At 46.2% G+C, this 14,886-nt stretch overlaps 1 protein-coding gene across 2 annotated transcripts in view; it reads right to left on the bottom strand.

The window, feature by feature from the left end:
• The window catches only part of Pitpnc1 (phosphatidylinositol transfer protein cytoplasmic 1), a 337,842-nt gene extending 324,330 nt beyond the window's left edge, over positions 1 to 13,512 (bottom strand). The window contains exon 1 of one of the 2 annotated variants that reach the window (XM_008843193.2): positions 12,676 to 13,512. In XM_008843193.2, coding sequence (XP_008841415.1) covers positions 12,676 to 12,723 — 48 coding nt within the window. In that variant the 5' untranslated portion in view covers positions 12,724 to 13,512. The remainder of the gene's footprint in view (positions 1 to 12,675) is intronic. The other variant, XM_008843192.2, reaches the window with a different exon arrangement.
• Between the last annotated feature and the right edge of the window lie 1,374 nt (positions 13,513 to 14,886).

The raw sequence follows: 14,886 nt of genomic DNA on the forward strand, positions 1-14,886 counted from the left end.
GTGTATATGTGTGTATATTCATATAATAAGTATTACTGACGTGTACTTCATGACAAATGAAAAAATTGCACATAATATATATATATATATAATACAGGGCCAGAGAACAATCTTTGGAAATTAGCCACTTAGATAAGTGCTTAAATAGCATTATTATAGGTTGTCATCAAATTACGTTTGTTTGGCCACTCTCAACGTGGGGTGATTCAGCCTGGGAAAGAAACAACACCTTACACACAGATGAATGCTGAAGGAATTAAAGGAGCTGATGATCTCTCTGCTTCTGAACAACTGGAGCTCTAGAAAGTCATACTTCAGCCAAACTTAAAAAGAGTTTAGAAAAAAAAAAAAAAAAGCCCAGGGCTGAGGAGATGGTTCAGTGGGTGAAAGTGCTTGCTGGGCAAGCTTGAGGACCTGAGTTCAAAATCTTCAGTGTGCACTTCTAAAGTGCCAGGCATCATTGCATGTGTCTGTAACCCCAGTACTGTCGGGGGCGGGGGGGAGACCAGTAGATCTCTGGGGCTTGCTGGCTGCCAGACTAGCTCCAGATCTAGTGACAGACCCTGTCTCACAGGACTAAGGCAGAGAGTAACAGAGATCACCCAATGCCCATCTCTGGCCTCCCCTGCACACACACGTGCATACCTCACACATATATACACACATACACACTCATGAACACACATACATATACACTTGTAAAACTTGGTATGATGATGCAGAATTATGATCCCAGTACCTGGGAGGCTGAGACAGGAGGATCATGAGTTCAAGGCCATTACATAGCAAGTTCAGAGAGAGAGAGAGAAAGAGAGAGAGAGGAAACTAGTTAAATTAGCTGGAGAACTTAACACTGGCTATGTTTTGACACATGACTTCCGCTACTGTCTAAAGAGGCATTTTTAAGAGCAGGCCCCTTTTGTCAATGTGCTGGGAAATGAAAAAAAATGAGTCACTTTAATACTCTGTTAAAATCTTGGTGAGCTCCGACTTCAGTGTTTCTAAGTCAACAAACACCATTACATGATGCTACTCAGGCAGCCAGCCAGGAAGTTGTGGGTGACCCCAGACTCCTTCCTCTGTCATCATTTATAAAGCCAGTAGCCAAGACAAAGTGTTCTAGGCTATGGAGCTACCCCCTCAACCATGTGCATGCTAGGAGATGCACCCAGCCTAACCCAGAAGAGATCTGCCATCCTACTTAGAGACAACTGAGATACTGTTTAAATAGCCCCTTAGCCACCTTTAGCATCAGGCCCAGGAGCCCAGATTTCTTAAGGACATCTGCCATCAACACAGCCAAGGATTGGCTTCCATGGGAGCCCATCTCCTCTTGATCATCAATGCTAAGTTTCACTCTACCTGGGAGTCCAAGCAGAAGAGCCATAGTAAGGAAGGTCTTGAGGCTCTCTGAGGTGCTGTTCCATCCCCTCATAATGGCCACCAGCCTCTTTCCCCTGCAAGGGGCTGGTAGGAGGGAGAGGTCCCTGGGAACCAGGACCTCAAAGAAGGTTCACAACATCCTGCAGCTGGCCTTGGGTCAATTTTTAAGCAGTAATTGTGCTTCCCTCTCCAAGTATCAAGTTCTGGCCTAAATAATAGCCATTTGGTCCAAATCTGGCACTCACATTTTTCCCACACTGTATCAGGGGAGGACATGCTCCTCAGGAAGCTGTCTGGATCCAGGACAGCCAGAGCTATCTCTTCAAGGACTGGGACCATAACTTTCTACTTCATTCATAATTTCCAACTCGGCATTTTCTGCCAGTGGGTCTCTCTGAATATCAGCATCTATGGTGCTCAAACAACTCTATGTACATCTTTAACTTTTATTGTGTGTATAATGTGCTGGTGTGCACATGCCATATATGGCATATGAGTAAAGGTCAAAAGACAAACTCAAGTATCAGTCCTCAACTTCCACCTTTTTTTGAGACAGAGTCTCTGTTTTTTCTGATGCATATGGCATGCTAGGTAGCCTGGGAATTTCCAGAATGTCTTCTGTCTGGCTGTAGTTACAAGAGCTATGTGTGTCCAGCTTTTATGTAGGTTCTTGAGATTCAAATGCAGGTCCTCATGCTTGTCTGGCAAGTACTTTTACCCACTCAGCCATCTCCCCAGACCATCTCTTTAACTTTTGAAAAAGCTTCACTGAGATGTATTTCTTTCTTTCTTTTTTTTTTTTTGGTCTTTTTGAGACAGGGTTTCTCTGTAGCCCCAGCTGTCCTGGAACTCACTATGTAGACCAGGGTAGCCCTGAACTCACAGAGATCCATCTGCCTCTGCCTCCCGAGTGCTGGGATCAAAGGCGTGCACCACCACGCATGACTGAGATGTATTTTATACACCAATCCAATTGTTACCTTTTCTGTGTCTAGTTCTGGGGATTAAACCCAGGGCCCTGCACATGCTAGGCAAGTGCTGTTCCATTAAGCTATATCCCCAGCCCAACAGAGTATGTTTTAAAATAGTAATGAACTTCTCTAGTATCCTCTGGCCTCTTGGTTCCAGAAGGGCAGCAGTTGTGTCTGCCTCGTTTGCTGATCTATCCCAAGCACCAGGCACCCCCAGGAGGTCAAGAACTTACCCGTGAAATGAATGCTTTCATTATGTTCCAAGTACCAACCTAGAACTTCCATATTCTTAAATGCTCTAGATTCAACACACAACTCTTTCCTCCTATAGAAACTTTTTGTTTTACAAAAATTTCATTGATTTGTTTTTATTTTATGAGTATTTCGCCTACAAACATGTAAGTGCACCATGTATGTGCAATGCCCATGGAGGCCAGAAGGGGATGTCAGATCCCCTGGAACTGGTGTTAGGGACTGTTGTAAACTGCCATATGGGTGTTGGGAACCAAACCTGGGTCCTCTGGAAGAACAGTAAGTGCTCTTAACCACTGAATCATCTCTCTAGCCCCTCCAGTAGAAACTTTCAATGCAGCTGATCATCCTATGCTAGGCAGAATGGCCCCTGAGATATCTACTGCCTAGGACTCACCCTGTCTATACATAATCGTCTTCTGTTGAACCTGGTGAGCTTGGCCTGACCAGGTGAATCCTTTTGAAAGAGTTCCAGAAGTCAGAGATAACAAGCCTGAGAGATTAAAATTTGCGGCAGAAGCTCCTGTTTGCCTTAAAGAACAAAGTGCCGTGTTGTAGAGAGCCACACAGCAGGAAATAGCAGGTGGTCTCTAGACGCTTACCTCTAATCAACAGTCAGAAAGTAAAGCACTTGTTTCTCCCACTGCAAGAAACTTTATTATGCCAGCAATCATGTAAGCCTTCCAGAAAGAAAGTAGCCAAGATGACAGCATCATTTCAACTTCATGAAACCCTCAGCAAAGAATCCCACTAGGCTATAGTCAGACGAAATTTATAGAGACTGGGAGATCATAAGTGGGTGTCGTCTTTTTTAAAATTATTGTATGTGTGAATGAGGGAGGTGGGGAGGGCAGACATATCACCATGGTGTGCATGTGAAGGTCAGAGGACAACTTGCAGAAATCAGTTCTGTCCTTCCACCATGTAGAGATTGAACTCAGGTCCTCAGGCTTGATAGCAAGTGTCTTTACCCACTGAGCTATGTCACTGGCCCTTAAAATTTTTTATTTATTAAGCCACTGAATTTCTGATAATTGGTTATATACTAATAGGAAACCAATATTCCCTTCCAGAAGGCAAAAGAAAAACATCCAGATTGCATCAGTCCCTCAGGGACTGGGTATCGCAGTGAAAGCCTACAGTCCCAGCACTTGGGAGGCAGAGGCAAGGGGATTATGAGGTCCAGTCCAGCCTGAGCTAAACAGTAAGATCCTGTCTCAAAAAAAAAAAAAAAAAGACCTTAATTCCCACTAAAGTATTTTTAAAGGATTCTTCTAATTAAAAAGAATCATAATAGCTGGGTATGGTGGTGCATGCCTTTAATCCCAGCACTTGGGAGGCAAAGGCAGGTGGATCTCTGTGAGGTCAAGGCCAACCTGGTCTATGCAGTGAGTTCTAGACCAGCTGGGACTACAAGGAGAGCCTGTCTCTGCAGGTGGTTGTAAGTCCCCCAACATAAGTGCTGGAAACCAAACTCAGGCCGTCAACAAGAGCAGTTTTTGCTCTTAACCACTGAGCCATTTTTTCAGTCCCTTAATTTAAAAAGAATCATACATGCTAGGTAAGTACGTTACCAAATGCACTATATCCCCAGCCCAAGAAGACTATTTTGGATGGGTTTGTCAGGAAACACCATTCTAAGGCAAATGTCTACTTTCAAACTCTTAAGCTTGCTCTAAACTTTCAAGCTTAGCACATGACAGGGTTGGGGACAGTGAAAGGGTAGACAAGGCAGTTGGTTAGTTGCAGGCCCATTCCAATGCTCATTTTCCATTGGGTTCCGTGTAAATAGTGATAGTGCCCCCTGGAGGTGTCCCCCACCATAATGCTGTTTTGTATGAGCTATACTTTCCCTAAGTTGAACTTTTTTTTTTTTTTTTTTGGTCTTTTTTTTGAGACAGGATCTCCCTGTAGCTCCAGCTGACCTGCAACTCACTAGGTAGACCAGGCTGACCTTGAACTCAGAGATCCACCTGCCTCTGCCTCTTGAATACTGGGATTAAAGATGTGTGCTACCACACCTGGCTTAAGATTTTTTAAACAATTTTCTATTTTCCAGATGACTAATTATGCAGTTTATAATATTTATGATACACTGAAACTCCATTTGCCTAGAAGGCTACAAAAAAAGAATCTCCACTTGGGAATCTCACAAAACTCCCAATTCCCAGGAGGCACTGGGGAGGGCTGGAGGGCAGCAGACTGAAACCTTCTGAAACAGACCTTTTCCTTTCCCAAAAGGTACACTTCTGCCAAACATTTAACCTTCCTAACTTCTCACTAACCATTAGTTAAGTTCCAGAACAGTATTTTTCCCCTAAGAGAGGCAGAAGTGTTATCTAGCTTTCGAAAATGTTTTTGGAGTTGCCTAAACCATCTAGTCAAGAAAAAACAGACACCATTCAGGAGGGTCAGCCAGGGAAGCTGACTTTCACTCAGGAAACTAAGGTACCAAACCCAAATGTACTTTTCCAGTAATTACTGCTCCTGAAAAACATGTCAATGCCCTGTCACAAACACAAATGCACATATTTATATTTCTAGGAATATATCTTAGTGCTGTGTAACATGAACAAGGCCCTGGGTTTCAGCCCCAATGCCATTTTTAAAAAAAAAAAAAAAAAAAAGATTTTCTTCCTTTGAAATAATAGCCTTTCTGAAATGAAGACCATTCACTTTTCTTTAAATGCCAATAATATTCATGAAATCTGAAGATAACTTTCAAAAACCTTAGGGTTGGGGCTAGAGTGATGGCTTAACAGTTAAGAGGACTTGCTGTTCTTGTGGAAGACCTAGGTTCTGTTTCTAGCATCTACATGATAGCTCACAGCCATCAATAATTTCAGTTCCAGGGGCTCCAGCACCCTCTCTGGCTCCCATGACCACCAGCCACACCCATGGTGCATATACATATATGTAAACACTTATACACAAATAAAAAAAAATAACTCTCTTGCCTAGCATTCTTGAGACCCTGGGTTTGAGTCCCAACAACAGCCTCCATCTATCTATAAGCTTGTTTGCTATCTTTCTAATCAAAAAGGAAAGTTTTAGGACTGGAGAGATGGCTCAGCAGTTAAGAGCACTGGCTTCCCTTGCAGAGGACCCAGGCTTGGTTCCCAGCACCTACATGGCAGCTAACAACCATCTGTAACTCCAGTTCCAAGTGATCCAACACCCCCTTCTAATCTCTGTGGGCACTACATGACATGGGTGCACTTACATACATGCAGGCAATATAATACACTCATACACGTAAAATAAAAATATTAAAAAAGGAAAGTTACTACCACATGTAACTACATTTTTGTTAAAAATAGTATGCATTTTTTTCCTCAAGGCTCAGAATCTGTTTCATGTGGCAGGCTCCCCCTCCAATGACAGGAAATGTAGTGTCCTTCATGCACAAAGTCAACTTCCCTGCCTGGCCCGGCCAGCAGGCCTGCATCTGTTACTTGTCTATCCATTAGTGATGAAAGACCTGCACTTATCCATTAACCCTTCCCGTCACTCAGGAGCAAGATTCAAGCTCTGCAAGATAGTGGAGTGGCTTCAGGAACATTGTCCCCTGGCTGTGAATGACACTGGCAAAAGAACCTACTTGGATCACCCAGAAATCAAACTCATGATCCTGGCTTTGGTCCCTTTCAACAGTCAGAAAATTAAAAACAAAAGATTAAGAAATAAAAAGACGTTTTCTAGAGCATGCTTGGTACACTGACGAGTAATGCATGAGACCAACCAAAGAAGCCTCTATCCTTCACAGCCAAAGGCACCACTCTTCACAAGACACAGTGGATGCCAGGATCAAATTCCTCTTTCCTTCAAGGAGAGCTACCCTGGCTTGTTTGCAGATGCTTTCTGTAACACAGTGTTTTCAACCAAGAGCAAAGAGCACAGGTGAACTCTCTGACATCTGCATTCACATCCTTCCAGAGGTGGTGGCACCCAGCTCCTAAATCTGTTCTTAGAAACTGCAGAGAGCTCTCCAGGGGCCAGAGGCACCTGGGTAAAATGCGCTGGCTCTCCATCAGAGCAAAGCACAAAATAATATTCTATATGAAAAGTCCTCTTTTTCTTCTTTCCTTGAAGAGAGGGGGATGTTTCTACTTTTCTTCACTGTGTAGCAAATCCCTAAAGATCACAAATAAAATCCCTAAAAGCACAAACATGATCGTTGGTGTAATCAAGATGGGAACTGTTAAACAGCTTTAAAAAAAAAAAAAACAATGAAAACTAAGATTCCTGCCTTATATTCTCTTAGGATGCACTTAGTTCCTAGGAGGCACTTATCTTTTTTCTTACTATTTATGTATTGAGTCTCAGAGTCTCACCATATATCCCAGCCTGGCCTTGAACTCTTGATTCTCTTGTCTCAGCTCCCGTGGTGTTGGAATTACAGGTGTGCACCATCATGCACAGCTAACAGTGATTTTTTTTCTTTTTTCTTTTTTTTTTTTTTAAGGTACTGGGGACCGATCACAGGGCTTTATGCATGCTAGGTAAGTGTTCCTCCACTGAGCCACATCCCTCAATGTATCCTGCTAGTAAGTAACTCTGTCAGGGAAGGGTGATCCTCACGCTGTGCTCCAGGGAACCTGGAGGATGATGAGTGGGACTCTGCTGCAAGAGCCAATAAAGAATGGCTGGGGGTGGGGCAGGTCTTGAAAGCCATCATCATCTCTCACCAAGCCACACATCCCAAAGCATCCTCCAAACCTGCCATCTAACCCGACCTTGCTTGCTATGCAAAAGCAGCTTCAAATCGAGCTCCCTAGCCATCCTTCCAGTATATTCTAACAGACACTAACACTCCCTTTATGTCCCCAAGGTAGATACAAGGTTGTAGTCTCCAAGCTACTTGCAACTAGGGAAGGCCCAGTATCCCTGCTGCACATGTGTACAGGGCTTAGGGATAATATCTTCTTCCAACGTGAAACCCAGAGGGAGAAACTGCAGTCCATATGGACCTCAGTGAAAGACATTCAGCCTAGCCCCTGCCTCAGCTAGGAGACTGACAACTGGCTGAGCCATCTTCAAGCCTGGAATTCTCTGTAAAACAAAATGGCACAACTATAGACACTGTTAATAAATAGCCCTTCCAAGTCTAAAATTCTAGAATCTAGATGTTTCAGATGAATATGACAACTTCCTTTCTAGCAGCTGTTAACCCCCAAAGTTTAATAACTTTACCCCATTTAATAACTTTCCAACAGGCTTAGATTTAGTTCAGAGATAACTGCATTTAATACTAGTGAAGTTTCTAAAAGACTTTTAATTTTTAAAAAATAATGGGTATTGCAGGGTGTATGGTATGTGAAGACGTCCAATTCCCCCGATGCTAGAGTTACTGGTGGCTGTAAACCACCTGACATGGGTACTAGAAACTGAACTCAGGTCCTATGCAAGAGTGGTATATGCTCTTGGCTGGGTGTGGTGGCACATGCCTTTAATCCTCTGCACCCCAGAGGCAGAGGCAGGTGGATCTCTGTGAGATTAAGACCAACCTAGTCTCCATAGCGAGTTCCAGGCCAGCTGTGGTTACAGGAAGACCTTGTCTCAAAAACAATAACAAAAAAACAGTATATACTCTTAAGCACCAAAGCATCTCTCCAGCTCCTGAAATATTTTTTTTTGTCTTTTTGTTGGTTGTTTTTTTTTTTTAATTCACTTTATCATTTTTTAAAAATTTTATGTGTATGTGCGTATTGCCTGCATGAAGGGCACCGGTGCCATGCAATGCCCTTGGAGGTCAGAAGAGGCTGTCAGATCCCCTGGGACTGGAGTTACAGACTGTTGTTAGCTGCCATGGGGGTGCTGGGATTCGAACCCAGATCTTCTGCAAGAACAACCAGTGTTCTTAACCGATGAGCCATCTCTCCAGCCCTGTTGGTTGTTTATTTAACAGGGTTTCTCTAGTCACAGCCCACCTGGAAGTCACAATGTGAATCAGGGTAGCCTCGATCTCACAGAGATCTTCCTGCCTCTGCCTCCCGAGGGCTGGGATTAAAGGCTCCATGGAGGGCCAGTGAAATGGCTCAGCAAATTGAGGTGCTTGCTACCAAGCCTAGGGACCTGAGTCTGATCCCTGGGACCTACATGGTAGAAGGAGAGAACCAACTCTCGGAAGTTATCTTCTGATCTCCACACATATACTGTAGCAAACACAGGAGCAGACATATACACACACACACACACACACACACACACACACGTGCAAATGAATGAATGAATAAATGAATGAATGAATAAATAAAACTTAACATTTAAACTGCCGGGTGTGGTGGCACACGCCTTTAATCCCAGCACTCCAGAGGCAGAGGCAGGTTGATCTGTGAGTTCAAGCCCAGCCTGGTGTACATAGGGAGTTCCAGGTCAGCTGGGGCTACAGGGAGACCCTGTCTTGAAAAGACCCCCTCCCCCAAAAAAATTTAAACTAAGGAGGGCTGGGGAGATAGCTTAGTTGGTAAAGTGCTAAATTAGATCTCCAAAACGCACATTAAAAAAAAAAATTAAAAAAAGAGCTGAGGATGGTGGAGTTCACTGGTTAGCCAGTCTTTCCTACTTGGTAAGTTCCAGACCAGTAAAAGACCTTATCTCACTAAAAAAAAGAAAGAAAGAAAGAAAGAAAGAAAGAAAGAAAGAAAGAAAGAAAGAAAGAAAGAAAGAAAGAAAGAAAGAAAGAAAGAAAAAGAAAGAAAGAAAAAAAGAAAGAAGGAAGGAAGGAAGGAAGGAAAGAAAGAAAGAAAGGATAGAAGTCACCTAAGAACAACACCCAAGGTTATCATCTGGCTTCCACATGTGTGCACACATGTGTGCACACCCATATGAGACACACACACAAAATTAATCCATGGACTGTTACTTCTCATACTTCTTTATTCTGAAATTAACTTTTTTTCAGTGCTGGGGCTCGAACTCAGAGCTTCAGTCTTGCTAGGCAAGCTCTCTTCACTGAGCCACACACCCGGCCCTGAAACACACACACACACACACACACACACACACACACACACCATTTACACTCTGATCTAGACTTTAATTCAGCTTTATTTTCTTCATCTCTTGGAGCTGGGTCTTTTTTTTTTCTTTTTTTTTTCTGGAACTAGGGAAAATTTTATGGGGTAAAACAAGGCCAGAGAAAAAGTCAAAACTATCTGTAACAATTCAAAGGCCCCTGGTTTTTTTTTTTATTGATAGTGCTGACTTTATCTGTTTTCAAGAAATGGTTTTCCTTTTCCTGGATTAAACACTGCAAAGAGCAGCATAAGGAAAAACACATCTCTCCTCTGCACTGAGCTATGAACTAGTAGTGAAACTCAGAGTGTAGTATTTAACCATTTTGTTTTACTTTGTTTTTGAGACAGTCTCCCATAGCCCAGGCTGGCTTCGAATCTGTTATGTAGCCAAGGATGGCCTTGATTGCCTCCTCCTCCCAAGTGTTGAGATTACAAGTAGGAACCCCAGTGCACTCACTGACAACATGTGATAATCACCCACCAGTTCCTCTAACTCCCCACCAGGAGCAGGAGTTCAAATGGGGACAGGGATAAGGCCAGGGACAAAGTCGGGACATCGACTCTCAATGACTCTCCCAAACACAGGCATTTGCTTCCATTTGCAAAACCCTGGATACTGCTACTAATTAACAGTGGTGATTAATCAGGAGCAAGTACCAGAAGGTCCAACACAGGAGTTGAAAGTTGAAGCCAAAGTTCAGCTTCGAAAAGACTACTTACTTAAAATGACAGCAACCATCTCCTATTGCCCACGACACTTAAGTTGCATTCCAGTTTTGAGTGTTAAGGTGAGTGGGGCATCCATCATCAAGGGGTGGTAGAGACTGTGGGGTCTGCTACCAGCTCAGCCTTGAAGGATCTGACACCTGTCAAATCATGCCTACCTTCCCTATCCAGCACCTGCTTTCACTAATCTGGATTCTTTCAGTTTGAGAACACCTATTTAAATCACATGCCTGTAGTCCCAAGCACTTGAGAGGCAGAGGCAGGCAGATCTCTGTGAGTTCAAGGCCAGGTTGGTCTACATAGTGAGCTCCAGGCCAGCTGGGGCTATAGGGAGTCCCTGTTTCAAAAAGAACAACAACAACAAAAATCACCCCTTTACTCCTCTAACAAAGTAGAAAACAACTTCATAATATGACCTCAGGCTGAGGAATGTAGCTCAGTGGTTGCCTACCATACTCAAGGCCCTGAATTCAATCCCTACGACAATAAAATAAATAAATCAGAACATGACCTCATGGAAACTAAATCATACTTTAGTCTAAATGAATTATACATTAAATAATTTATAATTATACATTACCCTACAGGTGGAGTCTGATTTCCTTGGCCAATTAAGAAAGGGCCTCCACCTAGACCACTCAGATGTGACCACTGAATATTTATATATTTTTTAAAAGAGTGGGGAAGTGCTCTGAGTATTTAAGAAAGCCACAGAACAGAACCAAACAAAGATAAAGAGCTGTTGTTGGCAGAAAAGAAGATTCTAGAACTGGTTCTTTTCTTTCTCTATTTCATGCAGTTTCAACACTGCCCCAGAAATGCATACCCGGATCCATCACTGCAGTGACAAGCAGGAGATGGAGTGGAAGCACGCCTTCCTCCAGACTGCACTGGTCCAGCTCAGCTTTCCTCGAAGCACCGGGGGTTAAACCAATTCCATTCACCTGCCTTCCTCACTCTCCACCAAAGCTATACCCGGCTTCTCCATTGATAAGGTTAAGAATGTACCTACCCAGATGGCTTCCACCCAGCTCAAAATACTGCCTCCCCTGAAATGCTTACAAACTCCAAATCTTGGTCAGGCTGTGGGGGCGGGGACCAGAGTCCGTGGCTAAGCTCTCCCTTTGTCTTTGGCAGCCAGTGTCCCTGCGATAAATTTTGTAAACTTCAGGCTACTTTGATCTTGCTGGGACTGTGCTAGGGTCTTGCCTTAACGCCGGCTCCAGATGGCCAGGGACCGTAACCCGCCTGGCGAGCCAGCCAAGGTCTGGATCATACAAAAGCACACCTCCCCTTTCACAGAGTACTGCCGGGATCACATGATGTCAGATGGATTAAATGCACCGATTTTAAATACAAATACGTTGTGGACAGCTGACTTCATTTGTCGCCGCACCAAACCGCACTAGTTCGTTTCGAATTGCCTAGACTGGCTTCAGGTTCCCGTCCCTGGACAGACGCAAAACAATTGTGAAATCGCCAAAAAGGTGGGGAGAAGAAAGGGGGAACGACAGGGAAACCCGAGCCCGAGGAGCCCTCACTGAGTCACCGTTTCCTGAATGGCGGAGCTCGCGGTTTGGGGGATCGGAAGGCAGCCAGCGCGCAGCAGGCGGATCCCGGGGCCCCGAGCCCCCGGAGCCTGCTGCGGCGGGACCAGACCCCGGCCGGGCACCGCGTGCTGGAGCGCCCCCCTGTGGCCGCGCTGCAGCCCCGCCGCTCTGGGCTCTTCCTACCCACGCTCTCCACCGCAGAAGAAACCAGACACGCAGAAAGTTTCCGAGCCCGGCGCTCTGCAAAAGGACGAGCCGGGTCCGGGAGGGAGTCCTGATGCCCAGGCGGAAAGCGAGCCAGCGCCCAGGCCCGCAACATCAGAAGCCGGGGCTCCCCACGGACCCCAGGCGGGACTCCGGATCCCGCCCGCGCGGGATTTGTCCCTGCAAGCCCACCTTGGAAAGGGGACGTGGGAACAGTGACCACCACCAGGGCAAGGGTATCCCTAGACACCCGACTCCAGGGCGCGCTTTGGGCTTTTGCTTAATTGGAGGGAGGGGCACAGCAGCTCCCTTTAACGCATTGTGATCCCCAGTAATCTGATCCCGGATGTCCCCAAAGAGCCCACCTGGAGTCCCCCGCCCCACCCCCACGCTGCCTTTTCCCTGCTGGGGTGACAAGTGGGAACGGCGAATTCCCAGCTTTCTCCCCCTGCAGCCTTCGGCTTGGGGTGGCGGGGTTGCACCCGGGTTTCCCCGCCGGTCAAGTGGCGGCGGCTAGGGAGGCGGCGCCCGGAATCTGGGGACCCCGAGCCGGCGAGGCCCGGCACCTACCTCGTCCACGGTGAGCGGCATGCAGATTCGGTATTCCTTCAGCAACATGGTCCTGCCGGCCGCGGACCCCCGGAAAAGCAGGGGGTGTCCCAGCAGATGATCGAGGCTGGCACCCAGGCGGAGGGCAGGACGCTCGGAGCCGGCGGGAGCGGCAGCCCCGGCCGTGCGCTCAGCTTCTGGCTGCCTCGGGTCTGCCCCAGAGCATGTCAAGGTTTGGGTCCCGGTGTCGGTGGCTCCCCGTCCTTCTGGCTCGCGGAGATCGCTGCTCCCAGGAACGCGGTATTGCAAAGTCAGGGACTGAGGGAGGGAGACCCGGGAGAGAAAGCTCGGATCGGTAGCACCCGGCTGGTAGGCGCGGCCACCAGATCAGGACATGCCCGGCAGCCAGCGAGGGAGGCAAAAATAAATAAGATTTCCACAAATCCAAACAAATGCACACAAGTCACCCGCTCGGTCTTCCTCCGAAAGCAAAGCTGAACCTGGCGACCCCCCTCGTCCGGCCGGTCTACCCTGCACTAATGTCACCAGGAACACATTGCAGCGGGAGCCCGCGATGCTGACTTTCCAAACAAAGGCTTGATCGGCTCCTCTCCCCGGGCGGTAAACAAGATTTCCTGCTCTTTTTTTAGGGCCAGTCCCCAAGTCTCTCCAGACCTCGGCCGGGAGAGAAAAGGGAAGCAAATGCCGCCGCAGCTCGGCTCTGCCCGGCTCAGGGCCCCGGGTGCATGCAACCTCGGCGGGCCGCTCGCAGGAGCCAGGCGAGCGCAGCTGGCGCCTCCCGCGCGTCCCCTCCCCCGAGTCCCTCGGCCGTGCGAGCGCCGTGCGTGCCCGCGAGTTTGCAGCCACCTCGCTGGGAGAGTCCGCGCCGAGCTGCAGTGTGCCTGGGGCCGGGAGGTGGGTGCGGGAGGAGCGTGCGACGAGGCTGACATCAGCAGCGGCCACGGCGGGGAGGGTAGCCCCATCCGGCCAATGGGGAAATGGCAAAGAATGTGGAGGATTTAAACAAAACAGCATGTTTCTCCCCGGCTGCAGCCAGACGCCTGGGCTGCTCTGGAGCCCAGAGCAGGGAGAACCTGGAGGATGGGAAAGAGGGGCTAGCCTCGACTCCTACCGATTGAATCTGTTTTCAAATGTACCTTGTGGTACACAGGGCTCTGCCTGCTGTGGAAATCCTCTGTCTCCAAAGAGCACAAGTGTCCTTTGACTTTTTTTGGGGGGGGGGTGTCTTTACAAAAGCCCACCACAAACGTTTTTTCCTCCTATCAGGTTAGCAATGGCAGAGCTGAAAAGGCGATGGTTTTGAAAGTCCTGTTTGCTAACCGGTTTCAAGGATGGAATCCTACAATAGCGTGATGAAAACGAAATCCAAACAGTAAGATAGCTGGCAAGCGAGAGCCATACCCGTTGCCTGTTACCTCTTGCCGGCCTGCCTCTGCCACTGTTGGTTTCCCGGAGCAGAAAGAATAGGTTTCCGTGTCAGTACTCCTAAGTTCAAAAAGTCAAAGTGCAACGTCAGTGAAAATGCCCGGAGTCCTGGTATTTCCTCCATATTAAACAGATCTCTCATTTTAACCACAAGAAACACATTCTTCAGTTACTCAGGAAGCAACATGTAACTGCTGGTCTGTTTTTCATTTGTCTGGGTTTTTTTTTTTTTTTAATTGAGCTTGTTTTTCTGAAAAGTTGCTGAATGAAAAATGCATCCATTGCCTATAGAATAACCTGTAAGCATCTAAAAAATATTCTCTGGAAATCTTCAGCTGCTCAGCTTGCATTGGGCAATGTGAATTATATAGGCCTCAATATAGTATTTTTTAAATTATGATTAATAAGTCACTATCTAATGTAATTGGGGATTGGGCTGTGGCTAAAGCTGTCCAGATGGCTGGAGTGAATTTATAGCTCTGCAAATGTGACACAGCCCACTAGGAAAATGACACCCTATATCCAGCTTATATTTTAGTGAAAACTATTTTCTATCTAAATCCCAAAGTTGGCTCTGAAATATTTACAGCAACTCATTAAAGTTAAACCAAATTCCTCGAGGTGGAAAAATCTAAATCTGAGACTATAGTGTTGAGTAATAGCACATTGGACGCTTGCAATACGAAAGGAACACGAGCTTTTTTTTTTTTTTTTTTTTTTTTTTTTTTTTTTTTATTGGTCTTTTTGAGACAGGGTTTCTCTGTAGCCCCAGCTGGCCTGGAATTC

Source organism: Nannospalax galili, unplaced genomic scaffold (assembly GCF_000622305.1).
Source record: "Nannospalax galili isolate Female #2095 unplaced genomic scaffold, S.galili_v1.0 scaffold781, whole genome shotgun sequence".
Taxonomy (NCBI): domain Eukaryota; kingdom Metazoa; phylum Chordata; class Mammalia; order Rodentia; family Spalacidae; genus Nannospalax; species Nannospalax galili.